The sequence below is a fragment of the Pelodiscus sinensis genome, chromosome 24, assembly GCF_052426305.1.
Source record: "Pelodiscus sinensis isolate ZL-2025 chromosome 24, ASM5242630v1, whole genome shotgun sequence".
Taxonomy (NCBI): domain Eukaryota; kingdom Metazoa; phylum Chordata; order Testudines; family Trionychidae; genus Pelodiscus; species Pelodiscus sinensis.
The window spans coordinates 8,293,431-8,319,583 of NC_143075.1; the positions used below are offsets into that span (position 1 = coordinate 8,293,431).

Genomic DNA, 26,153 nt, shown 5'->3' on the forward strand with positions numbered 1-26,153 from the left:
AAAAGACATGAACAGCTGCATAGAGCCCGGCGCGGGTTTAAATGTCTACCCGCAACTGCGGATTGTGGCATCCGCAGATCCCTCCTCCCGAGAGACACTGGGGCTAGCGGTGAGGGGTGCGGGGCTGAGGGTGGTACAGCCTCACAGCTGAGAGGAGCTCCCAGCATGGGGCACTGGCTCCTGGACACAACAGACTATGTTCCTTTGATGGCCACAGTGTGTCTGCAGATCTGTGGGTCTCAATGTCTATCCATGGATGCCCACATCCGTATCCGTACCTGTGCAGGGCTCTACAAATACACAGTGGGCAGGGGGACCTGCCGAAGAGCTGGGTGGAAGCCCAGAAGCATTTCTCTTTCACCAGCAGAAGTTGGTCCAACAGAAGATAGCATGTCTCCCACCTTGTCACTCCAAATAGCCTGGGACCAACATGGCTACACCATCACTGCCCGAACAAAGGTGACGAGAGCGTTTGTGGCTACTGTGCTGCAATGAAGGGGGGACTGACGTCACAAACGTAACATGCCAAACAGGGCGCTGGCCCATCCCAACCCTGCTTAGCTCCATCCCGGTTAAATCCTTCTACCCAGGAAGCTAAATGGGCTCAGCTCTGATACCCTCCGGGTGTACGTCTACACTTCAAATGGTGCAGCTGTGCCACGCAAGTGCATCACCGTAGATATTCACTACAGCCATGGGAGGGGTTTACCCATCAGCATTTCCTGAGAGGCGGTGGCTTGGTTGGCAGCAGAGTTTGTCTGTTGGCCTAGCGCTGTCTGCTCCGTGGGTTAGACGGGCATAACACTGTCTCTCCTGACGTGGATTTGTAGCTATGCCGAAGTCCGGAGTATTGCTGCTGTCTGGGCTACAAGGAGTAACTGAGCCTAGAATACATTTATTCCTGGTTTGGGTTTGATTCCTTAAATGCTCGTTCTGAACGCTGAGCTTTTCGCAGGGGACAGTCCTTCCTGTAAAGGCGTATAGATATGCTGGGTGGAGTCCGCGGTTAGCCTCAGGCGAGGCCACAACACTAGCTCCACGAATAACAACGCACACTAGCAATAATCCCACTCCATCCCTGCCCAGCAGTTCTGAGATGTTGCAAGAAACTGGCCTAGAAATACTTTAGATCAGTGGGCACCAACCACTGGATCTACTGGTAGATCTTGGAGCCTTTGACGGGTGAGCCTGACTGGTGTGGCCAAGAGGTTCTCAAATGCCAGCACGTCAGATGCCCCCCCGCTGCTCATCTGCTGCTCTTTGCCTTGGCGCTGCCCGTCCCCCGGGGAGCCACCTTCTTTCGTGCAGGTCAGGGGAGGAAGAGGCGGGTGCTGATGTCAAGGTGCCCCCCCACACACACACTCTGTGTCCTTTCTCCACAGAGCCGAGAGGGGGCACAACAGGACTTGGGAGAGGGAGTTTGCTGGCTTCTTTAGGGCGTGGTGCAGGGCTGAGCCTGCCTTAACCTCACTGCATCACCACCCAGGAGCCACCTGAGGTAAGCAGGGCCCAGCTGGAGCCCACATCCCGAACCCCTACCTCAGTCATGAACCCCCTCCTGGACGCCAAGCTCCTGGCCCAGCCCCGAGTACCCCTGCATCCAAACCCCTCCCAGAGCCCGCTCCTAGAACCCCTTCTACATCCCAACGGCCTGCCCCAAGCTCAGCTCAGAGCCCCTCTCACATGCCAAATCCCTTAATCCATGACCAGAGCGGCACCCCAACTCTCTGCCCCAGCCTGATGAAAGTGAGGGAGGATGCGTGACAGCGGGAGGATGGAGTGAGCAAGGGCAGGGCCTCGGAGAAGTGACGGGAAGGAGGCAGGGCCAGGGTGTTTATATTTGAAGTAGCTCTTGGCTTGCACTTAAATTCAAAATGTGATCTCATACTGAAAAAGGTTGGCGACCCCTGCTTTAGCCCCAGGGTCTCAAACGCCATTTACCTTCAGGACAGTCCAGTCCTCAAATCCTCCTTGTGGGCCAACAGGAACCCCGCTCCGGCAGAGTTCCGGGGGTGTCTCCACACATTCCTCCCCCGGGCATCTCCTGGCGTTGCTTCCCATCCCATGCACCCTCCACCCCCAGCCCCATGCATCCCCTGACCCCACCCACTGCCCCTGGGGTGGGGCACGTGTGGTGCTGCCAATAGTAGCACAGCGGGGCTAGAGCAGCTTCTGGTACTAGCCCCATGCTGCTGCCGGCACATCCCTGGCTCCCAGGGGAGGTGTGTGCAGGCCGTCCTGCCCACAGACTGGTTTGGGGCTGTGGCCCTGGGCCCCGTGCGCTAGGACAGGATGGTCGCTCATACTCAGGTCAGCTGGTAGGGCCCTGGGTGGGTTGGGCCTGGCAGCAGGGGCTGGGTCCCCTCACACTCATTGTGGTGCCAGGAGCTGCAGGGAAGCGAAGCTACGCAGCGGCCTGCTCTGCTCTGCTGCCATCGCCCAAGCCAGCCGGTTCAGGGGCTGGGCGCGCTGCCTCCCACGGCCATGGTGAAGTGGAGTGACTGGGATGGCGCGGATGATGGTGGCAAGTGGAGCAGAGGTTGCTGTGCTTCCTGTGGCTCCCACCACCACAGCCAGGGCAGGGCGAGGGGGTTAGGGCTGACCCCTGCTGCCGGCCCACGCCAGGCCCAGTGACCTGAGGCCACGTCCCTCGGGGAGCGGCTTGAGGGAAGGGGTGCAGTTGGAGGGGGAAAGGCAGCGTGGGGACATAGCAGGAGCTAAACTTGGGGGAAAGATACAAACACCCCCTCAGGGATTCATGGGCCAGGTTGTGGACCTGCTCGGGCTGCAGGTGGCCTCTGGGCCACGAGCTGGAGATCCCTGCCTTGGGCTACGCTATCAGATCAGGTCAAACCTATTATGGTCAATTTCTGGTCACCCGATTTTGCAAAGTCAAAGGTCTGTGGCCCGACTGCAGGAAAGAATTCACTGTAGTCTGCAGCAGCACATCCCCATTAAGGAGACTGCCGTTGGCTTCGAGAGTGATGCACTATGGGTGGCTATCCCACAGTGCCTGCGTTGCTTTGCATTCTGGGTTATGCTCCTGGTGCATGCTGGGACCAAAACTGTGCAGCATGTGGTTACGGTTCACGTCGCCAGTGTCCCATACTGTGCTTGTCTACTCCCTCCCCCCAGCTTGAGATGAACGGGAAACACCCTTTTCGGCCCTGGTTGCCTGCGCAGCTGTCACGGCAGCGCGAGCACGGATCCCGTTTCGCACCAAACCAGAGTGATGTGGATGGCTGCCTTGGGGCGCCTCATGGTGCAGTGTTTTTAGCGTGTAAGCACAGCACACCAAGAAGAGGAGGAGGAGGAATCGCCTCCATCTCAGGGTCCCATGGGCACGCTGTACAGGCAAGCCCTCGTGTTCGGTGGAATGGAACCGCAGCGGGCATTCAATCCCATTGACACTGTGAAACGCCAGTTCTGACGCCGTCAGACACGCACAGACTAGGGGGCCGCATTGTCATGCTGCTATGGGACGATCAGCAGTGGCTGCAAACCTTCCGACTGCACAGAGCTACTTACGTGGAACTTTGTGAATGGCCTTCCCCCGCCCCGAAGCGCAGGGACACCCAAACTCGGGTGAATGGCCTTCCCCTGCTCTGACCGTAGAGAATCGTGTCCATTGGCCTGTGGAAACTTGCAATGCCAGACTGCTACTAGTCAATTGGGAATCAATTCGGAGTGGGGAAATCTACAAGTACATAAGAACATAATTCAACTACATTAATTCAACTACAGGCAGAATGGTGGTTGAATGTGCTTTTGGGCATGTAAAGGGAAGATTAAGGTGTCTGCTGACTAGGTTGAACCTCAGTGAATGCAACATTCCCTTTGTAGGGGCAGCCTGTTGTGTGCTCCATAATCTTTGTGACAAAGAGGAGGAAAGTTACCTGTGGGCGGGCAGGGGACACACTACCTTGCCAGAGATTTTGAGCTGCTAGACACCAGGGCACTAAGGAGAGCACAGTGAAGGGCGGTGTAAGTCCGAGACGCTTTGAAAGAAAGTTTTATGAATGAGCAGTTTTGAGAGTGATGCACGTTGCCCTGAATTCAGTGCGTTTCCCTGGAACTCCTTACGCCTGCAGTACAAGCAGTAAAGAGACTGTGGGTCAGAGATCGTGTTTTTGTTTAGGGAAGACAGTAGAGAAAGAAAAGAAGCCCGTGGGGGAACTCAGAAATGCAAGGACAATCTTTTGCCTCCCAGGGCCCTGAAGGTTGAGTCCACCTCCCTCTCCAGCTGTGTCCTGGAGCCCCTGGACCTGGACGCTATGGAACTGGGGGAGGAGGGAAAATTATTTTGCATGAGGTAGAGAGGGTCCTGGGGGCACACACTATCACTGCCAAAGATTTTCCCTTGTTGCCCTGATTGCCATTCCCTGCCCGCTGTCTGGTCCTGCAGCTCCACCATTCTGTTCTGCCGCTCCACCACCCGCTCCCGCACCTTCTCCAGCAACAGAATCCTTCACGCCACTGAAACAAAATACAGGACCATGTAGCACTTTAAAGACTAACAAGATGGTTTATTAGATGATGAGCTTTCGTGGGCCAGACCCACTTCCTCAGATCAAATAGTGGAAGAAAATAGTCACAGCCATATATACCAAAGGATACAATTAAAAAAATGAACAAATATGAAAAGGACAAATCACATTTCAGAACAGAAGGCGGATGCGGGGGGCGGGGGGGCGGAGGAAGGAATGTGAATGCCTGTGAGTTAATGATATTAGAGGTGGGGAAGGGTAGATGTCTGTGAGTTAATAGTATTAGAGGTGATAATTGGGGAAGCTATCTTTGTAATGGGTAAGATAGCTGGGGGTCTTTGTTCAGCCCCCCCGCGGAGAGTGTCGAATTTTAGCATGAATGCCAGTTCAGAGGATTCTCTTTCAAGTGCAGATTTGAATGTCTTCTGAAGTAGGATGCAGGTGAGTAGGTCATTGAGACAGTGTCCTTTCTGGTTGAAATGGCAAGCAACTGTTTTTTCTTTGTGATCCTGTCTAATGTCTGATTTGTGGGCATTGATTCTTTGGCGAAGTGTCTGAGACGTTTGTTCAATGTACATAGCTACATTCAAATCTGCACTTGAAAGAGAATCCTCTGAACTGGCATTCATGCTAAAATTCAACACTCTCTGCGGGGGGCCGAACAAAGACTCCAGCTATGTACATTTGTGATTTGTCCTTTTCATATGTGTTCATTTTTTAAATTGTATCCTTTGGTATATATGGCTGTGACTATTTTCTTCCACTATTTGATCTGAGGAAGTGGGTCTGGCCCACGAAAGCTCATCACCTAATAAACCATCATGTTAGTCTTTAAAGTGCTACATAGTCCTGTATTTTGTTTCAGCTACACCAGACTAACACGGCTACATTTCTATCACTATTCTTCACGCCACTGGCTTCTTTAAAATATCTTCCCTTGTTTGTTTTTGCCTGGGGCTCTCTGCAAGATGAACAGCTGCTGGAGCCGGGGCGTATGCAGCGAGCTGGCTAGTGTCAGCTGCAATGAAAAGTTACAAGGGCAGACATTGCGGGAAATGCAGTGTGTTAAACCTAACCCTAAGCTGTTAGTGTACAGTGCCAGTCTCTGTAAAGACAATGGACATGCGTTCTGTGCAAGGCCAACATTGTGCTTTAAAGCAACCACCATATAGCAGGTGCACAGAATTCTCAGGGGAGCATCTGGACTCACAGGGTTCAGAGGCAGGCATGGTAATGGGCCTACCAGGGCACCATCAGGCAGGCGGGGGGGGGGGGGGGGGGGGCGGAATGGTGGGGTCTGGTTATGCCGGCAGGGCAGGGTAGGGCAGCTTCCCTTTGTGTCTGGAGTTCCCAAGCCCCTGGATAGGTTCTAGCAGCAAGACATAATGAGCACAATAAGCCAATAGTCTAAAAAGTTACATAATTGCTCCACCCATAGCTCAGGTTTACATGTATGATAATAAACAGGTGTTATGGTTCAAGTATCATTTTTGCAGAAAATAGGTTAAATGCTGATTCCAGGTCCATAGAAATGATGGGTGGCATCTCCCAGACAGGTTTGCCCACAGGTACATTCCTCTGTGGTCTTAAAACAAAGAGAACAGTAAACAATACACAGCAATGGCAATTTATTTATTGATCACACCTCTTTGGACTGGATTGGCATCTGGATATCATTACTCATGCTGGCCGTCTCCCCTCCCCCAACGCTGGCTGGTGTGTGGGGAGGATACACTGCTATCTCTTCCTGAACTTGTCAGGCAGATTTTCGAGGCCACTCTCAAAGAGTTGAGTGTCTATAATTCACGATAAAGCCCCAACTACTACCCTGTACCTGGGGTTCTGCTGTCTCAGCTAGTTGTACAAACAAGGCCTGTCTTCTGCTTATTTCTGTTCCCTTTTAGCCATGCATTGTCCATTGTTTGCTAGGCCTCAGACCTGGCCCATCCAGTTTGGGCATATGTGAAAGATCCTTAACGGAAACGGTGGTCAAGATCTTACATACATATTATTGGGATTTTGGCCCTTGAGTGGCCAGAATCTTGGGCCTTATACTGCAGTGCTTTGTGGTTCAATAACGCCAGGCCATTTACTGCTGGCTTGGCATGGGAAGGTGTTCTACTGCGGAGGATGGCATAAGGCAGGTCTCCCCAGAAACCTTGTGAGAAGGATCCAAGAGTTCCTATCTGAGAGCTTCATGGAGATATGCAGAGAGGATTCCTGCTCCATCTCAGACACGTTCACCAGCCCCCATGCTGTGTTGGCACAGAGTGCACCGCACATCACACCCGACTGCCTTAACCTGCTTATAAGCAAGAAAAAAAAAATTGTGAACTCACCAGAATTGCCCTCCCCAGAATCAGTGCTCAACTGGGAGATGTCCTGGGAGGAGGAGTCTGGCTTCAATGCTATAAATAATTCTTGGCTCTCGCTGATCACCGGCTGGCTAGTCTCATCCTCCTCTCCTCCCTCCACCACCAGATGGTCCCCTACGCTGCTGCCAGGAGCGCCCTGGCCAGGCTCCACGGTCAGGCTTGGAAAACTGGTCAGGTTCCCCCCTAGAATAGCATACAGCCGATTGTAGAAATGGCATGTTTGAGGTGATGCACCAGACCAGCTGTTTGCCTCCTTTGTTTTGTAGCAGGGCTGCCTCAGCGTCTTTGTTTTAATTCGGTACAGCTGTGGATCCCTGGAGTATTCTCTCGCCTCCATTGCCTTTGTGATCTTCGCAGAGATATCAGCATTTCTTTTGCTGGTTCGGAGCTTGGAGAGAATGGATTCCTCTCTCCACTCTGCAGTGAGGTCCAAGATTTCCTGCACACTCCATGCTGGCTCTCCTTTGCGCCCCCAGGAAATGGAGCTCATGGGACTTGCAGTCATGGCCACATATGCTGCTCAGGTGAGCTGCCTGCTCTGAAGTGTGCTCTCAACGCTGGCCACATGGGAAATGAAATTCAAACTTTCCCAGGGCTCTTCCCGTTCACCTGGAGAGCAATAGAGCAAGTTCTGGCCAGAGTGGGGCACTGTGGGATGCCTCCTGGAGGCCAAGAACCGTGACTTTCATCAACACTGTGTCTACACTACCATAAATTTGACCAGTCAAGGTCAAGAATTCCTTGTAAAAAGTAGGAGTACCCAAAATCCATTTCAAAGGACCTTACAGTTGATGGAACAGGCTTGGTAGTGTGGACACAACATTTAGGAAAATTGAACTTACGCGGCTAAATTCGGTCTAAATTCCCAGTGCAGACCAGGCCTTAGACAATGGAGAGAACTTCCTGCATGTCTCTTTCCTACATACCGGAGACAAAAAGTTGAGCTCTGCAACGTGCCCAGAGGGTTAGCACAAAACAGAACCGGAGAGCAGTTACTACAGTGGAGAGCTCTTCAGAGAACACACCTGGCCAGGAGTCCCCTTACTTTCTAAATGGGGAGCGCCTCCCCTGAATGCCTTCACTCCAGTCATTTCAGCAGAAGCAGCAGCAGCAATTGCTGTCTGCGAAACGGCTCTGCGAGGGCGGGTGTTCAAAAGGACATTCCAGAAAGTTCAGATGAACTAACTGACGTAGCGGGGATTGTATTGCCATGTTGCTTTGTGCACTGTGTGTGGTTCCTATTGTCCCAGGAACTGCAACACTGTCTGGAGGAGGGGGATGACTCACTGAAGAAGTGTATTCAGCCTCTGACTCCTGAGGGCCAGGCAAAGGAGATAACTCCTGCCTGGGAAGGAAGACAAAGGGCAGTCTGGGCTCCCTCCCTTCATTTACGCTTTCAATCTGCCTACTTTACATTCCTCTTTTGAAAGAGGAATGTAGTTTAGACAAGCCCATAGCGTCCACAAAGTCACTGCACCACTCTAATGTTGGCAGGAGACAAAGCTGCATATAGACACGCGCTAAATAGGTCGATGCAAGATGACTCATGTGGCCCTAACTTGGCAGTGTAGACCATGCCTGAGAGAAGCAGCATGTCAGGCAGCCAAGTCCTTTGCTGGATTCAAGAGGAGAAAGTACTGTGAGATTTAACTGTCCCCCAAAATCCAACCAGGCCGTGTGTGCTAGTAGCAGAGGAGACGGGCTAACAGTCAGCTCATAAGAACATACTGCAGGGGGAAGCTGGGCTCATCTGCCAGAAGCAAGGAGATCGGGTCCTCGATCAGAATCAGGACCCAGTTTCTCAGGACAACCGGAATGGATCCCTATGCTGCTATAGGTCGTTAGGCTGGCCTGGCGCTCCTTGAGTGTTTAAAAGGCATCTTTGTGCCGGCTTTTCCCAAATCTTTGTGGGGAGTTTGCACCACTGTGACTACCCAAGTGCAAACCCTCTGGTGTAATATACCCAGGACACCCATCTCAGCTAGCAATGCGAGCCTCAGACCGGCTTTGTCAAGGCTAGGGAATCGCCCGGAGGTAACTCTAGTCACGCTGGCGTGAGTTCTCTTTTCTAGCCAAGCCTCGAGGAGGAGGATTCCAAGCATCAGTGCAATAAAGTCAACTGTATTTTAACACGTGCTCCTGCTGGTTTTAGTGGCAGGAATCTCTTGACCATTCAGCAGTTTTTTCCATTCTATAAAGCTGGAATTTCTTACAGTGCTTTTTGGCACTGCCACGACCACTGAGGAGCATCAACGCTGCCTTTAAATGGACTTTCTGGTGGGTCTGCACTAAGAGTTCGCCCCGGGGCATTAACACTGAAATGGGGGCAAATCCCTGAGTCAACCAGGCCGAAGAGGCAGGAGAAATTGGAATGAGCTTGTATCCCCTTGCTGCTCAGAATGGAGGCAGTGTGCAAAAATGACTTTCCAGGCAAGTCCGGCTGCACAAAAACTGCTAACAAAGGCAGCTGCCAATTCAAACACCCGGCTCCCGGCGAGAGGAGAATAGGATATGCCAGGAAAAATAGAAAGCGTGCACACCAAAAATACCACTCAGACGCTTTCCTCGGGAAGAGTTTCCTGAGGCACTTGGCCTCAACGCGAGAGACAAGGACAAGGGCTTTTCTAAGGACTCTTTTGTTCTTCCTTGTAAAACTAAGGTTATAAAGGCTTTCAAAAGAGGAGTTTTTTCCCGCCATTTGGCCCGTTGTAGAGAAGGCCAAATGGCAGAAAAGCCTCTTCTGAGAAAAAAAATTGAAGGTGGTATGCAAATGAAAGCACTATTTGCACATCTCTTCTGAAACACTCCCTCTCCTCCCCTACAGTGTAGCTATACCCTCAGGGGGTTCCTACTTCCCCTTTCCTCTCGGTTTTCTCAGGAACAGATCTAGGAGGCTTTTTCCCTGCCACACGCTTCACAGTGTCACCAACCTCTTCCTGACTTTAAAGATGCATTGTCCGTCCCCTCACAGGGGAGCTTCCTTCATTAGTGCCTCCCCTGTCTGCAGCTTACTTGGCTTTCAGCACCAGTGTGGGGAGTGCATCCCACCGCCAGCCTTAGGGTACGTCTACACTAGCAAGTTTTGTTGACAGCACTCAGGTTGACACCCAAAAGTGGACAAAACAAAAATCACCGGAGTGTGTTCACACCTGCTCCCTCTGTAGACAGATCATGTCCATACTGGGGCACCATCAACACCGTGAGCGACGCGCTGCGGGTGAGTATCCCACAGTGCAGTGTTGTGGGAAGGCAGAGCTGATCCCTGTACATCTTGGGATTCCCTCAGCGTTCTCCAGCCTCTTCAGCTGCAGCATCACAAGTAGCATCATGAGTAGCTCTGTAGGCTCTCTGTGCTGAGGAATGCCAGAGCAACACCACAGCCTGTCCCTGTCCTCCCCCTGCAGCAGCTGTCTGCCTGCTGCTGTGTTCCTCGCAGGGCAGAACAGGAGCAGTCCAATGATTTGCTCTTTGTTTGTTCCCCAAACAGAGCGGCTCCCTCAGCTGTCAGACACTTCTTGCAGCTTTGAGCAGGGCAGCAGAGATCAAAGACTGAGTACAGCCATCAGGCTGGGCATTGTGGGATACCGGCAGAAGCCAATTCTGTCAAGAAAACAGCAATGTCTGCACTGGCTTTCTGTCAACAATAGAGGGGAAAAGAAAAAGGTATCTCACGGGGAGGGAGAGGAGTTTTCTGTTGCTGAAACATTGCAGCGTGTACATTCTCAGTGTTGTCACCAAAAGGCAGTTTTTGGCAACAAACCTCAGAATGTAGATGTGCTCTTAATAAAAGTTCCTAAAAACGAAGGAGGGAAAGTGGATCAGCTCTTCTTCCCACTAATGCAAACTGACAAGGAAGGGAGGCCCATGTTTTGTTCGGCGATTAGTTGAAAGAAATCAACAGGCAAACTCAGTGTCAACTTACAAATTGCGGCCAAGATTTTCAAGTGATGAGCAGTTTTTGAGTGTCCAACCTGGGACATCTTTAGAGGGCCCAGCTCTCAGGGGGCTGCATGCTCTGCACAGTCTGAAAAAGAACTGAATGCCCAAGACACCCAAAACCACTAGTCACACCTGGCAATCTTGGCCTCTGTTTTGTAAGCCAACGTGCCCTTCGGTGTGGTAGTGAAAAACACCTTCAATCATTACAATGATCCATTTAAACCATTGCATTCTTTCCCCTTCTTTATGCTGTGGTGTATTTCTCTCAGCTTGGGCCATTGAAAATAAAAATCAAGTGAGAGTCATTCTTGTTTATAAGCCTGTTTGGGTGGCAATTAGTGCCGGGGGATGTGTATTCCCTCAGGCTCTGATCTGGTGAATGGTTAGGAGGAAGGATGGAACTCAGTAGATTTTGGTTGAGTTCCGGGTTCTGCCCCAAGCCGTCTGTGTGAACTTGGGCATGTTGGTCAGTCTCTCTGCGCCTTAGTTCCCAGTCTTTAAAAAGGGGTTACTGGCATTTCTCATGGAGGATGAAAAGATCAAAGATCAGGAGACACTCAGATCCTGCAAAGTGAGCACGTTCGTAACTTTACACAAGCGAGGAGAACTCTATTCCACTGTGTAAATACTGCAGGATCAAAGGCTTCTGCAACATACTTTAAATGCCAATAAAGACAGAACATTTGTGGGAGCATTTTTACTGGGTTTGGCTTTGGGAGGAGATCGCTGAATGGTGAGGATAAATGGGAACGAGAAGAGCCGCGGCAATGTGGAAAAAACATTTATTTTCCAGACTAGTGCCTGGAAACATGACCCGAAATGCGGGATAGAGGGGATTCGACAAAGCTCATTAGGCTATAGCATTAACCGCCCTCAGCTGCTGTCTCGTATTTTAAGTCTTACACCTTAAACATCCCAGTCTGGGCTCTAATCTTTGTTGCTGCTGCTGGAAGGTACAAAACAGCTTTTCACGGGAAGACAGGCAATTGCAGAAACCTCAGAGAGCACAACCCAGTCTGAGCATCACTTCTGGGCCCATCTCTGCCTAGCGGGAGGAGTCTGCTTTCCATATGTTACAGCCCGATTCAGTCCCCACTGTCTCTGTCCTGGGTTGGCCTGGACCCCTAGAAAGGAGATAAATAGCCTAGCAGGCAGCCAAATGACTGCAGTTATCCAGCAGGTACTAGGAGCCCCTCAAACCCGCACCAGCTCTGCATCATGTTGGCCAGCCAAATCTACCCAGCAACAAGACAATAAGCCAGCTCATGACCCAATCTCCCTGCATCAGCAAATCAGCGTTGGATTCCCCATCCTCTCTAGCTATGTGGGGCCCCAGAAACCCTCCGGGCAGCCCTGCCAAAGGGACAGCGAGATCATAGCTCTTCCCTGCTACAGATCTTCTGGAGCTCTTGGTAAACTTTCATCCATTCTTACAACTCCATGATGCATCTTGGAGATGGGAAAATGGCAGCAGAGAGGTTAAAGGACTTGGCCCATGGTCTTGGAAGGAATCAGCATCTGCATAAGGAACAGAAGACTCCGATTCCTCGATTTCAGTCCTGTGCTTAGTCTCCAGAGGGGAGGAGCCTAGGAATCTCTCTGAATCCTTCCCCAGCCTTCTCACGCCACTTAGGGAATCTGCCTTTTCCAAGTCAAACCTTGGCCTTTGATAGTCAGCCTTAGTTCTTCTTAATGGAAAAACAGTCTTGACTTCTGGCAAACTGTGACACACTTGATTATTTTTCCTAAATGGCAGGAAAGGCTGGGCTGACTGATTTCCTCAAACCACTCTGAGAAAGCATATGGAGCAGGGGTCGGCAACCTATGGCACATGAGCCATATATGGCTCTCTTAGGAACCACATATGGCTCGCAGCTTGAGCCCAGCCCTCCCTTTGCACCTCCCCACAATGGGGAGCCCACACTGGCGATCCAGCCTCGTGCCCCTCATAAAATTGGAACCAGCGTCGACTTCCTGTGCAGGGTGGAGAAAGCCCCGAGCCTCGCCGCGCAATCGGGGCAGAGTCAGGGCCACAAATGGCTCCATGTGCCCGCTTGTGCTTCCTTTCCTCCTCCCAAACAAAGCAGCGCACAGACACTTTGCCTGGAGTCTTTTCCTGCTGCTCCATTGGCCAGAATCTGACCAACGGAGCAGTGGGAAGCCATTCCTGGGACAGGAAGCCTGAGAGCAGCGCAGGGCGTAAAAGCCAACCTGGCCACCATCTTGCCCACGAAGGACCCATTGCTGCAATAGCCTTTCCCCAATGTTCTGCCACTGCTCCGCCCCCGCCTGGCGCCGCCTGTGTGCACCATGAACTTGCACCTGCTGGAGTCTGTCGTCGGGCTGAGCACCTTCTTCCTGTCCTTCCTGGTGCCAGCCAGCCGGATCCTGGCCAGCCCGGAGAGCTACAAGAAGCGCAACTGAGCGGGCTGATTCCCATCTGCGCCTGGACCCTCCAGTCAGACTCCCTGCGCCCCTGGCAAGGCGCAGCCTCCATTCCACACTCAGCCCTGGGGCTGCTAACTTATTCTGTGACCTGTGAGGAGCAGTGGCTGGCTGCCATGTGGGAGTGACTTGTGTCTGTTACAATTATTATACCCTGCTACAGACGCCGGGGGAAAAAAAGTTAAATGCCGCCCAGACCCTGCACTCCCTGCCCATGCCTGCACCGAGAACCTGCCCCCTCCCTCCTGGTCAGACACCCTACCCTCAGCCCGCTCCTGCCCCCTCCTTCCTGGCCAGACACCCTACCCCCAGCCTGCTCCTGCTCCCTTCCACCTGGCCAGACCCTGCACCCCCAACCTTCTTCCACTTACTGGCTGCTGTGCACTGTCCTGTGCACTGGGCCCCTCATTTTTGGCTCCACCCCAGAGTCTGGGGGGGCCCACAAAATCCACTAACCCTGGAACTCCAGAAGAGTTAATCTGGCCTGAGGCCTTGAACCTCAGTCCTCCATGCTCTTCCCTTTCCCTATGGGGTTGGAGCACCAGGGGAGTGAGGTGTCTCAGTTGGGGGCCACATCAGTGAGGGTTGGGTTTTTTTGGAAGGGGTTTATTTTTTGTTTCTCACTTGTGTGGTCCCCAACTGATTTTTCTGTGGGGCAGTGGCCCCTGACCCAAAAGAGGTTCCCCACCCCTGCCATAAATAAAGACAATGTTGAAGCCTTTTGTATTGGGCATATTTTACTTTATTTAAAAATGAAGCCTGGCCAACAAGCCCCCAATTGGGGCCCAGCCCCCATCTGGCCACAGCATCATAACACTTCTGCACCTCCCCACACCCCAGCCCTGAGTCCATCATACACCCAACCCCCCTGCCCTGAGCTCCTCATACCCCCACATCCCCATACTCCTGCACCCCCACATTCTCAGCCCAATGACATAAGATTGACAGAAGACTGCGTGAATGCCTGCATAAAGCTGGATTTGACCAGTTATGGTGTAAACATCAAAGAAATGCGTGAAAAGATGAAGTCCCATTAAATAAAGTCTGTGAGTACAATGTTTCATTTATACTATTATTAATCACCATGTCAATCATCAACAGTATTAAGTAGTATATTTTCAGTCATGCATTCTTATACGGCTCTTTGTTGACCACTTGTTCTGAATTTTGATGTAGTTTGGTTCTTTGGTTTGAAAAGGTTGTCGCCCCCTGATATAGAGGATCTTCCTATTTTAAAGCACCACCAAAAGAAGGGAATGAGCGAAAATGGTATTGAATGCGGTGCGGTTCAAATTTTCAATACAAACCTACCAAATATAATAGACTGGAAAGTGATGAAAATCTCACCTCAACATTTCTTATTTAAGACTGAACCAATGGCAGGAAATTATTTTTACCATTCTCTGGAACCCACCTATAAAAAGATATTCACAGCTTGAAAGTGGGGTCCATGCCAAATTCCATCTCTAGTCAGGGGCAACATAAATAGTTTCAGATTATGCACAAGAGCTTGGAAGGAAATTTTCTTTGAGAAACAAGGCTGAAGAAACAAAAAATGAAAAGAAAACAGAAGATTTTTTTTTAATTTCCTGCAAGGCAGAAAGATTTTTTTGCAGCAGCTAAGCAACTTGAAGGTTGATAATTGTATTCACACTACAAACAGTTCCCCATTTTCACAGGCCTAGAAGTGATCCAAGATACCTTCATCTAGTGCACAACACTTAAAAAATAAAGTCAGAGATCCACCGAGTGTGATCTTTTGTGTACACAAACAAAGTCCAGTGTTGATGCTTTTGAGAAGTTACATGAGAAACAGTCCCCAAACCAGCACAAACATACGTCTGACATAAAGGACAGTTTTGTTTTTCCTTTTATACAATGCAGTTGTTGCTGTTGTTGCAACAGAGCATACTTCTGGAAATGTCCTTTAATATTTAGTACAATATTGGATTTAAGTACAGTCTGTGAAATCATTAACTGTCGTCAGAAAGTTGTAAGTGCAGCTGTCACAATACAGTGATAGGAAAGACGCAGACAGTATTGTACTTTGAAGATGGTAACGCTTCTTTTAAATTACAAGACACCCAGCACTCTTGATGTTATTCTTCCCCTAGCCCTTCAGACCAATTAGGGAGCAAAATTCTGATTTAGGGCCTGATTCGAAGTCCATTAAAATTAACAGAAGATTCCTCTTGGCATTAATTGGCTTTGGATCATGTGCTGAAAGGGACAGTGACAAGTTCAAAGACATCAGATGATGGTTTTTTAAAGAAAGAAGTTTCCTTGCCCATCTTAATCACACCTTAGGGTAGGTTTAGACTTATTGGGAGACTGATACTGTGGTGATTGATCCTCCAAGGATGGATTTAGCAGCTCTAGTAAAGACCCACTAAATTGAAGGCTAATTGCGCTCTCTAATTGCGTAAGATAAGTTGACTGGAGAGTTTCTGCCATTGGCCCCCGCAGTGGAGACCCTGTGGCAAATCAACCTAAGATGCATTATTCAAGTAGATGCAGACATGTATCTTAGGTCGAATTTGCCTCTAAACCTGCCCTCAAGAATTTTGAAAAGTCCATGGTGGAGTTTTCTGATGCTCCTAGCAGTTAGCTAACCATCCCCACTGAAATCCACTACAGAACTGCCACCACATTCAATGGGAGCTGAATCAGGCCAACAGGAAATTCTTCTGAAAACCCAACTGTAAATGTACTTGACGCTGTTAGATGCGGATTGTTGGCTTTCAACATTTGTCCAAGCCTAGATAAAACAAAAAACAAAACAAAACAAAAACCAAGGCTCAATGTCATTTTTTTTTAAATAGAAGAATTTGACCATATTCTGCCACTCTCCTGGTCAGTAGCAACACTTCATAAGCTGCCCCATTGCACTGAATGGGATTATTTCAAGCATCAAGTACAACTCAGAGGCAACACACGTGGGGGGAGGGAGAAAAGGAAGGGGGCACTGCTGAAGCCGGCTGCCCTCACTGCACCCATGGCTGACCTTAGGTTTTTGGGGCCCTACCTAGTACTATTAAAAACTGGTGCCCAATGGTGAAACTGTTTTTTAGAGAGGTGATTTTACAATCTTCAGCAACACACTAATGAAATACTTTTAAAGCAGATTTTAAACTAAGGTCCTGTCAACTCACACAGTAAATTTAGAAACAGTCTGTACCTGGGGTTGGCAAATTCCTGTGCAATAGTTTTGTTATCTCTTGAATGGCTCTTTTACAGGTTCCATATTCTGCTAATAGCTCTGGCAGGCCTTGCCACTTTTAAGTGAACTAGATCCTCTCTAGAGAAAGCAGAACCGCAGAACAGGGATAGGGAGAAGAGTGTGGACATTAAGACCCAGGGGTACTCCTAATTTTGGGGTGCCCTATGTGGCTGCATATTCTGCGAATGGGTACGGATGACTCTGACTATCAGGTCTCTGGTACCACTTCTTATGAGATAGGGGGTAGAAAATGGCCATTCAGAGTTGTTTTCACTTAGCTCAATGCAGCAAATCCAGAGAGGGCAGTGTTTGTTTATTAGAAAATTTGTTTTCTTGAGAATAAAATATAATTCTTATAGAATCATATAATTGGAAAGAACCTTTGAGAGGTCATCAAGTCTAGTATCCTATACTCACGGCTGGACCAAGCACCATCCCTGACAGGTATTTATCTAACCTACTTTTAAAAATCTCCAATCATGGAGATTCCACAACCTCCCTAGGCAATTTATTCCAGTACTAAGCACCTTGAAAGGAAGTTCTCCAATTTCTCCACATCTTTCCTTAAATGTGGTGCCCAGAACTGAACACAATATTCCAGGTGAGGCCTGATCAGCACAGAGTAGAGCGGAAGAACGACTTCTCGTGTCTTGCTTACTGCACTCCAGTTAATGCATTCCACAATGATGTTTGCTTTTTTTGCAACAGTGTCACACTGTTGAATCATATTTAGATTGTGGTCCACGATGACCCCCTAGATCCTTTTCTGCAGTACTCCTTCCTAGACAGTCACTTCCCATTCGGTAGGTGTGAAACGGATTGTTTCTTCTTCAGTGGATGACTTTGCATTTGTCCTTGTTGAATTTCATCCTATTTACCTCAGACCATTTCTTGGAACCTACATCTTAGTTTTGACAAAGCTTATTTTACAACTAATCTACATTTGGGGGCTGAATGTGACCCAAGATGGTACCTTTGCCTGGGAAAGATCAATGTTGTAATAAATCCAACTGAGGAAGCATTCTGATATAGCAAGTCTGTGACATAAGAATTTCCTGGGACACTAGGGAGTTACTACTAAATAATATGCATTCCTGTAATCACGGCACACGCACAAGGATTCAAAGCTAACTTTAATCCTTTGCCATTTCTTTGCTGATGAACACATTTAAGAAAAATCTCCTATTTTATCCATGGTTTTTTAGGTGTCAGAAAAGAGGATACTAGTTTGCAGCATAATGGCGTAGCACAAACCTACATACGCACCCAGACAAACGCTTCGAGCTTCATTGGATGATGTGTCTTCCCAGATCAGCTGGTTGGAAAACATAATCCAGTCGGAGTAACACTGACCCCAGGATTAATGCTATTATTCGCACATTCATATTAATGTTCAATGGAATACAAAGGTTCTATTTGAATACATTTTTTCTGCCAGAACGAGAAAAACAAATTTCCTCTCCTCTGCTTTATTAGTTGTATTTTATTTTATTTTATTACAGTTCAGTTGGAATATTGGACACCTGCCTTTGGCATTATGGGTAAAAAGCTCAAGAGTCTCTGGAATTATAGATGCAAAAAAAAAAAAAAAAGTAGCTTGATGGCAGAAGAGTGTCTCTTAGAGGTCAAAACCCCTTGCTACAACCACATTTTCTTCAGTTAATGTTCACTACGTTATCTCTAAGGCACACGCTCCATCTCTGGGAATTAGTCACCTCTAGACTCCTTCCTCCTGCCCAAATCCAAGTCCCTTGTCACACCCAAGAGGCTTGGTTCTGAGTACATTGTCTCAACGAGCTTCCCCCGCAACCAACAGCCCTGCAGGAGAGCCATTGGCAGTGCCCGATCCCTCTGGATCCCTCTTTGGGTAAAGTGCGAGAGTATTGCTTTCCACAGTCTGCCGGGGGACGAGAAGGACCATGCCGCAGCTTCTCCTCCCAGCGCTGCGTAAGGCTGCGAATCAGACGCCGCAGGGCACGCAGCAGGAGTGGGATATCCTTAGAAACGTCTGCACGGGAAAGCACTCCGCCTCAGTTCTGGTTTCATAGCCCCTCCTGCCAGCATGCCACCTTGCACCGCCCATGCTGGGGAAGGAGCAGGGGACAAGGGGGATGTTTCCCTGCAAGCTCGGTGGTCCAGTCACTGCGGGGAGAGCGTTTCCCCCACGAGTTCTGCCTGGGATTCACGTTCCCCATTTCAGGATGGGTTCACAGTCAGACACACATGCCGGATGGGTCATGAGTCTCAACTACACGGACACACAAAGGGAGGAAGGGAGGTCGGAGGGAGCCAAGGGGAGAGTGCCTGTCCTCAGACGAAGATCTGAATCCTGTCCCGGATAGCCTGCCTGCAGATGGGGCAGACCGTCAGGGCTGCGCTGCACTCCAGACAGGAGCCATGGCCACACTGGAAGACCAGTTTGATTTGGTTGTCGATACAGATAGGGCAGGTGATGCGCTCCTCCATCTGGCGGTAGCGGTTCTGCAGCTCCTCCACGAGCTTCTGCTGCTCCGTGGGCTCGGCACAGGGGCTGCATTCCACCTCCGTGCTGTCTGTGGGGGACAGGAAGCAGGTTAGTCGCGGGATACGCCGCTCATTTCCTTCCCATGCAGGCCCTGTTCCTGGCAGCACTCATGAGCTCGGTCTAGACCATTTTTATTGAACCAAATCCCCGTTGTCAGAGAGAAGAATTCTCTCTTCGGTCTCCTTTGCCTTGTTGCTGTGCTCTGAAGAGCGGGTGGGGCCTTAGGGGTCGTGTAACCCATTCTCTAAGACGTGCATCTCCCTCGTCATTTCAGAAGCAGCAGTCACTGCCCAAAAGAGGAGGAGAGTGCCTTGCTAGCTAGGAGCGGGGGCACGCTGCCCCTTAGCAACTGCTCTGCGACTTTCCAGCCAACGAGTCGTCCAGAAGCACCTTAGAGACTAACACAAATATAGATGGCCATGAGCCTCCATGGTCTGCAACTTGTTGGGGCGCTGCACTGCCATTGGTACCCGGAGCTGAAATTCCTGCCTGCAGCCCCGGTCCAACTCTCTGCTCTAGATTTTCAGGTTGTAGGTGCCGCGCCGTGAGAGCTGGCAGAGAGCATTTCGGTTTCCTGCATGACACAAGCCATGTGCAAAGTTCCACTGAGGGAGAGTGTGTGCAGATCATAGAATCCTAGAATAATAGGACTGGAAGGGACCTCAAGAGGTCATCGAGTCCAGCCCCCCCGCCCTCAAGGCAGGACCAAGCTCCATCTACACCATCCCTGACGGATGTCTATCTAACCTGTTCTTAAATATCTCCAGAGAGGGAGATTCCACAACCTCCATAGGCAATTTATTCCAGTGCTTAACCACCCTGACAGTTAGGAATTTTTTCCTAATGTCCAATCTAAACCTCCCCTGCTGCACTTTAAGCCCATTACTCCTTGTCCTGTCCTCAGAAACCAAGAGGAACAAATTTTCTCCTTTCTCCTTGTGACACCAGATACTTGGTTCTAATTCAGAGGAGAGGAAAGAGCTTCATGTACTGGACAAATTCTAGCTGGGATAAGTAAAGTTAATCTGATTTCTACTGGACACTACATTATTCACATTCTTTTCCTAAACAACAGGGTAAAGGATCTGTGGACTTTTCAACAGATGGCCTGATTCACCCCAGAGGTGGCTGCATTCCAGTGGTGGGGGAAGTCATCACATCCACTTTGTTTGGAAGGAATTTTGGGATGATGTTAGGGATAAATGCTGACAGTGGCTTGGCCCACTCCCGGCTGACACATCCTGCCGAAATGCTCAAAATCCTGACCACGTCCATAAATCTCTCATTTTCCTGTACTCTCTATGGCTGAAGAGTGCAGCAGGAGGAGGGCATTCACAGACTCAGAGTCATAGAATTGGAAGCAGGAGCAGACTGGCAATCAGAATAGGCCTGGGAATGGCCCTCCCCATGACGTCACCCTTGTGTGCGTGCCCCTCAAGTCCCGCCCTCTTTCCCTGCGTCTCATCCGGAACACAGCACAAGCGATGGGTCAGGCTCCGTGCGCCGCACACAGCAGGGATGCAGAGCCGCTCAGAGTGAGGGGCAACGGTGGCCCGTCACGGGTGGATACAACAGCCCACTGGGAAATTCCTGGTATCCCACCGGGCCAGTCCGCCCCTGACCAGAAGGGACCTCAAGAGGCCATCGAGTCCAGTCCTCTGCCCTCACAGCAGGACTGAGCATGGTCTAGGACCAATTCTTGCCTATAGATGCTCCTGGGTGGATTTCTGCCCTGGCCAGCTACGTACAACTATCCACGTGACGGATTCGTGGCTCCTCTATGTTGCTGTCTAGGCAGCCAGTTGGCATCGGGCCCATTTGCAAGACCGTAGGCTGGTGCCAACCAAGTCCCCAGGAGCGTGTTTGCCCTCAGTGACCTCTGCCAGAGGGGCACAGAAACACCCACTCTCCAATGTCGCCAGCTGCAGTGCTGGGAAAAAAGGACATGGGTGAACTGCTGCTCCATGGCAGAGGCAGTATAGCCTGTGTGGGAGACTGAATTATGGGGAACTCCCTGAACACCTCTGCAGAGATCCAGGCTAAGGTAGGAGAGAAACTCCAACAAAGCAATCAAACCCAACTGCCCTGTGACTAACTCCAGCCTCACTGACTTGGCTCCCACAAGCTAAGGCCAGACTACACCCGAAGGTCGGCTTAAAGTATGCAACTCCAGCTTGGCGATGTTAAAGACTAGTTGACTATCCGATAAGAAAATGCTTATCGGATAGTCAGTTGACTAGTCGATTCCTCCCCCCCTTGTTGCCTCTATCGGATAGAGGCAGCAAAGGGGGGGAGGAGAAGAGGGGGTACTTGAAAGTAGCAGCACTGCACAGTATTTCTGGGGAAATGCCGTGTGGAACCCAGTCAGTTGGGGACTCCCCAGCTGATCCTGGGTTCCACGGAAATGCCACGCTGGAGCCCAGGATCAGCTGGGGAGTCCCCAGCTGACGCCAGGCTCCATGCGCTGCACAGCTGATCCCGGGATCAGCTGTGCGGCGCTGCCCCTTTGAAAGCTGAGGTGGCGTTCAAAGGGGGCAGCCCCGCACACCTGAGCTGGGGATCTGCTGTGTGGCGCTGCATGCGTGGAGCCCGGGGTCAGCTGGGGAGTCCCGAGCTGACCCCGGCTCCAGCGTGGCATTTCAAAGTGGCAGCGCAGCATAGAGCCCAGAGTCAGCAGGGGACTCTCCCCCGCTGACTCTGGGCTCCATGCTGCGCTGCCACTTGGAAATGCACAAGAGCCCATGCTGGGGACTTCTGTGCATTTCAAAGCTGGCACCCATGTGCAGCCCGGAGTCAGCAGGACTCTTGTACATTTCAAAGGAGGAATGTGGCAGTGCCTATCAACCAGTCGAGTAGTCGATGGAAATTCCATCAACTACTCAACTAGTCAATTAATCGCAATTTAACATCCTTACTCCAGCTGTGTAAATAACGTAGCTGGAGTCGACGTACCTGAAGCCGAGCTTGGCACCGTCTCCACTGCGGGAGGTTGACAGGAGAAATGCTCCCTTCAGCTTCGTGAGGAGTACTGGCGCTGACGGGGGCGCCTTCAGCGTTTGATTTAGTGGGTCTTTGCTAGACCTGCTAAATCGAATGCCAGAAGATCGATCTCTGCAGCAATGATCTACCCGCCATTGGAGACATACCTAATTTAGGTTACAATGCCTTTAAAGCCCAAGGACACAGCCAGGCTCCTGCATGTTACAAGCTTTCCTTGACGACAAATTTCCACTGTGAAGTCACTGCTGGGACAAGGGATGAACCTGGAGACAGAAGTCTGCTATCACTTCATAGCACAGGCAGTGGCAAAGCAAAAAAAACCCCTTTGCCCTGCCAGCAGGGCCCCTCTGCTAACCTGTAACAGCTGCCTCGAAAGAGGAAAGACAATTCACCCACAGCTTCTTTGTTACACTAGCTCTGGGACTAAAAACATCCTCCTAATTGCACTGAAATCAGCCGCTATCTGTCAGGCTGTAGCCTAAACAAACCTTCAGAGAGGCCCTTTCTATTCAAAGCCGCGGACCAGAGCAAACGTACCTTGCTTGAGTTTTTTGGTTATTGTCACTTGACACTTGATGCACTTCTTCATCCTCCGGGAGCATTCTGTCGAGAGCAGGAGAAGGAGAGAGATTTCAGGTCAACCTAGTGGTGCTGGAATGAGCCCCAAAGCCAAGAGGACACACAAGGGCATCACATTTTGAAAGTGTTCAAGAATCGCCTGGTTCGGAAGAGACTGTCTGCATGGACCAGAGAACACCGGCTTCTTCTTGAGCACCATGAGGGTGCATTCGCTTCAGCTGCCCCTTCCCTTCACACGCCACAGCCTCACTGCTCAGCAGTCGTGTTACCACAAGGGCCAGTCTAACCCTCCCTCCCCGGACTCAAATCACCCCACAGTAGCATCCTCTAGACTTATGGGCACGGAGGAGGCTCCCGCACTTGTTTTGAAACAAACGCTGTGGCCAGCCTGAGGGCCCCAGCAGAGATAATGGACTTGCTGATCAGTTTGGTGAGACCGTAGATATAATTCTAAGGGACACAGAAGACTAAATCCCAAGGGGGTGGGGAGCAGGGGTGCTGGAGAAAGCATTGCTGGAGGGACCTGGCCTGCGCTCTCCCTTCTAAGCCACCTCAGGTTCCAATCAAGCAGGACAAAGGGAGCCTGCGACCAGGCCCGAGGGCGTCACGTGTAAAAGGCCATTGCAGGCTAGAACTGGGGTTGTTCCCGTGAGCAGCACGCAACCCTCCCACCCCCACCCAGTGGGATGGGGAGGTGGAGAGAGCAGCGGTCAAAGAAGCAACAGGCGCGACCTACCTTCACACACGATACTGTGCTGGCACGGGATGAAGTGAATGAGCAGCGCCAGCTCGGAGCAGACCAGGCACTCGGAAGGGGCCGCCAGGCTGGCCACGCTGAGGTTGGTCATGGTGTTGGGGGTGGTGTGCACTCTGCGCAGGCTGCAGGTCACCACCGAGCTGTCTGAAGGAACCTGCTCCTCCCTGAAACCGCCACAGAGAATTAGCGCCCTCGCCAGCCGGAGCAGCACCCCGCACGCAGACGGCAGCTCTCCCCGACGACCTTACCTCACCAGGCTGCCGTGGGCAAATGCTCCAGAGCCAGACAACAGGTCTGCCCTGCAGCCGGCGCACGCCTATGAAGTTCCATTGACTTTGGCAGAGCTCCCCCTGTTTACACCAGCTAAGGAGTGAGCCCGAATGCATGAAAGCGAGGGGAAGTGACACGGGCAGGACATGGCTGTTCTTTTGGCCAAGGGCAGCAGGGCCCTGCACTGAGAGGGCTGTACTGGCAAAGTCAGTGGACCCGGATAGTTAGCGAGCACATCACTTACACTGCTCCTGAGAGCACACGGGACAAGCCTGAACTCAAGGCCTACATCTGAACTGACCCCTGAGCCCCAGAGCGTCTGGACCCTCACCTCAGCGGTGTGACCCCGGAATCCACAACGCTCTCTGGAGCTTCCAGGAAGTTTGGATTCCACTCACAACCCAACTGCCCCGCTCCCTGGAGCTTTCCATGTCTGTCCCGAGTCTGAGCCTAACTTTGTTGAGCCCCAGGCCAAGACACCCTGGAGCTCTGAGGAAGATCCTGAGGAAAATGTCACCAACACGGCCCACCCCTGCGCCGGCAGAGAAAACAAAGGCAGGTTGGTTTCGGGAGAGATGAGGCTTTATTAAGTCCCCCCCTTCATCATTCTGGAGGAGCTGCCTGAGTACAAAGGACCTGTGTAAATCAGCGGATTTACTGAACTGGTAAACACCATCCATCTTTTTTGCATGCCATTAATTTAAACTTGACAGGTTGAAGATGGTATCTGCCACATGAGGAGCCGCTGCCAAGATAAACCGTATTCCAGTCCCCCGGCAGAGCATGCGGAATGGTTCGGTTAACCCCTCGGTGCCTGATGCTTTCTGTGCATTTCTCATAGCCCGTTCCCATGCCAGCAGGCTCTGTAGCGGCACGGCGGCTCTTTCCCAGCTATCCCGCACAGGTCAGCAGCGTGCGAATGAAAGGCACAACGGGAGGAACAGTCATGTTGCTGATGGAGCCTGCCCCTGTTCCGGGAGATTGCTAAGTTGTCCCATTTGACGAGGATTCCTCCCTCCTTTTTGAATGCATCGAAATCAAAGCATTTTCATCATGGGCAGTTGGTGAAGGCAGGGCAGGGGGAGGAGGCAAGCCCCCAGGCCCAGCCCTGCCCATTCTGCTAGGCCCCCTGCCCCTTCTTGCCCCCTGGGGAGGTGGGGCGGCATGCTGCACACGTGCTCCTGCCTTCCAACCACGGGGAAGGGAGGGGAGCAGGCACGCGCTTGCCGCAGTCTCTCCACCCCAGAAGAAGGCGCAACATGCTATGTGGCCCAGCCAAGTCCCACCCAGCCTCGGGGGGAGGGAGAAGGTAGGGTGTGCTGCGCCACGCAGCCCTGGAGCCCTGAGGGAGGGAGGAGGGCGCGCCACGCTGCCCGGCCCCTCCAACTATGGGAGGGCGGGTGCTGGGGGTAGCAACACTCTGCCCCCAGAAGGCCTACAGTAGGCTCCACCCCTTCCCAGCAGGCATTCTGGGCGGGGCTATACCTGGCAGTTTGGGAAGGCAGAGCCTTCCTCCACCCTACATACCCTACATGATTTTCATGGGGTGAAATGTTCCTGAACCTCTGACTGGGTTTTACTACACAAACATGCCTCCCCTGTTCTCTGTTTGAAACAAGCTGATCAAGCAGAGGGGAAAAAATGAGACATGTTAAAATCAAGGAACTTCACAGATTATCTTATGAATGATCCCCCAAACGCTGGGCCAACCCTTGCTCCTCTCCAGAGGTTGGGGGTGCAGGTCAGATAGAAGGCCGATGACAAACCATTTCTAGTTTCAGGGCTGAAGTGCCAAAACCCAAACAAGGCAGCTCTGCAGAGCTGGAACCAAAGGCCAAGCTATTTTTGATACCCCCATAGCGAGAAGAGAATCCGATTTGCTTCTCTGTTTCATTCATCAGTTTAAAGATGGACATTGTCCAGTTTCAGAGGTTTCCAGAACCTGCCCTTTGCATGGCAATTGGGTTCATCCCCTTCTACTTGGATCCTGCAGCCAACAGATTAAGAGCAAAATAAAACTCAGAAATGCACTGCAAGACTGAGGTCAGCTCCTACGTTTGGACGTTCAAAGAGCAACAGGGTGAAGTTCATCTCTATGCAGACAGACTGCGTGATTGGTGCACAGGTCAAATGATACCCATCCTGCAGTCTGCAACTGGGGCCTTGTCTACACTGGCATGTGACGACACCAAAAACTGCCTTTTGGTGACAAAACAATGAGAACGTTTACACTACAATGTGACTTTTGTCATGAAAAACACCCAGTTTTGGCGACAAAAAACTTCCAGCCCTGCGAGAGACTTTTGTCTTTTCCCCTCCCTTTACTACTACATTGGCTCTTTGTCAGACTTTGCTGTTTGTTTTGTTGAGAGAACTGGTTTCAGCCAGTACCTCATAATGCCTACTCTGATGGCTGTGTTCAGTGTTTTGTGATCTCTGCTGCCCTGCAGGCATGCGCCCCCCCACCCCTTTCAAAGCTCTGACAAGTGTCTCACAGTGAGTGAGCTGCTCACTTAGAGAAACAAACAAAGAACAAATCATTGGACTGCTCCTGTTC

General features: G+C 50.9%; 1 protein-coding gene across 7 annotated transcripts in view; it reads right to left on the reverse strand.

Moving 5' to 3' along the window:
* Positions 1-18,042: 18,042 nt before the first annotated feature.
* MIB2 (MIB E3 ubiquitin protein ligase 2) overlaps positions 18,043-26,153 on the reverse strand; it is a 143,108-nt gene continuing 134,997 nt past the window's right edge. For 6 of the 7 annotated variants that reach the window (XM_075906511.2, XM_075906509.2, XM_075906513.2 and 3 more), the window contains 3 exons: positions 23,306-23,490; positions 22,528-22,593; positions 18,043-19,018 (listed from right to left, as the gene is read on the reverse strand). In XM_075906511.2, the coding sequence (XP_075762626.2) occupies positions 18,777-19,018; positions 22,528-22,593; positions 23,306-23,490 (493 nt within the window). In that variant the 3' untranslated portion in view covers positions 18,043-18,776. Of the gene's footprint in view, positions 19,019-22,136; positions 22,254-22,527; positions 22,594-23,305; positions 23,491-26,153 lie in introns of all 7 variants that reach the window. The other variant, XR_012897327.2, reaches the window with a different exon arrangement.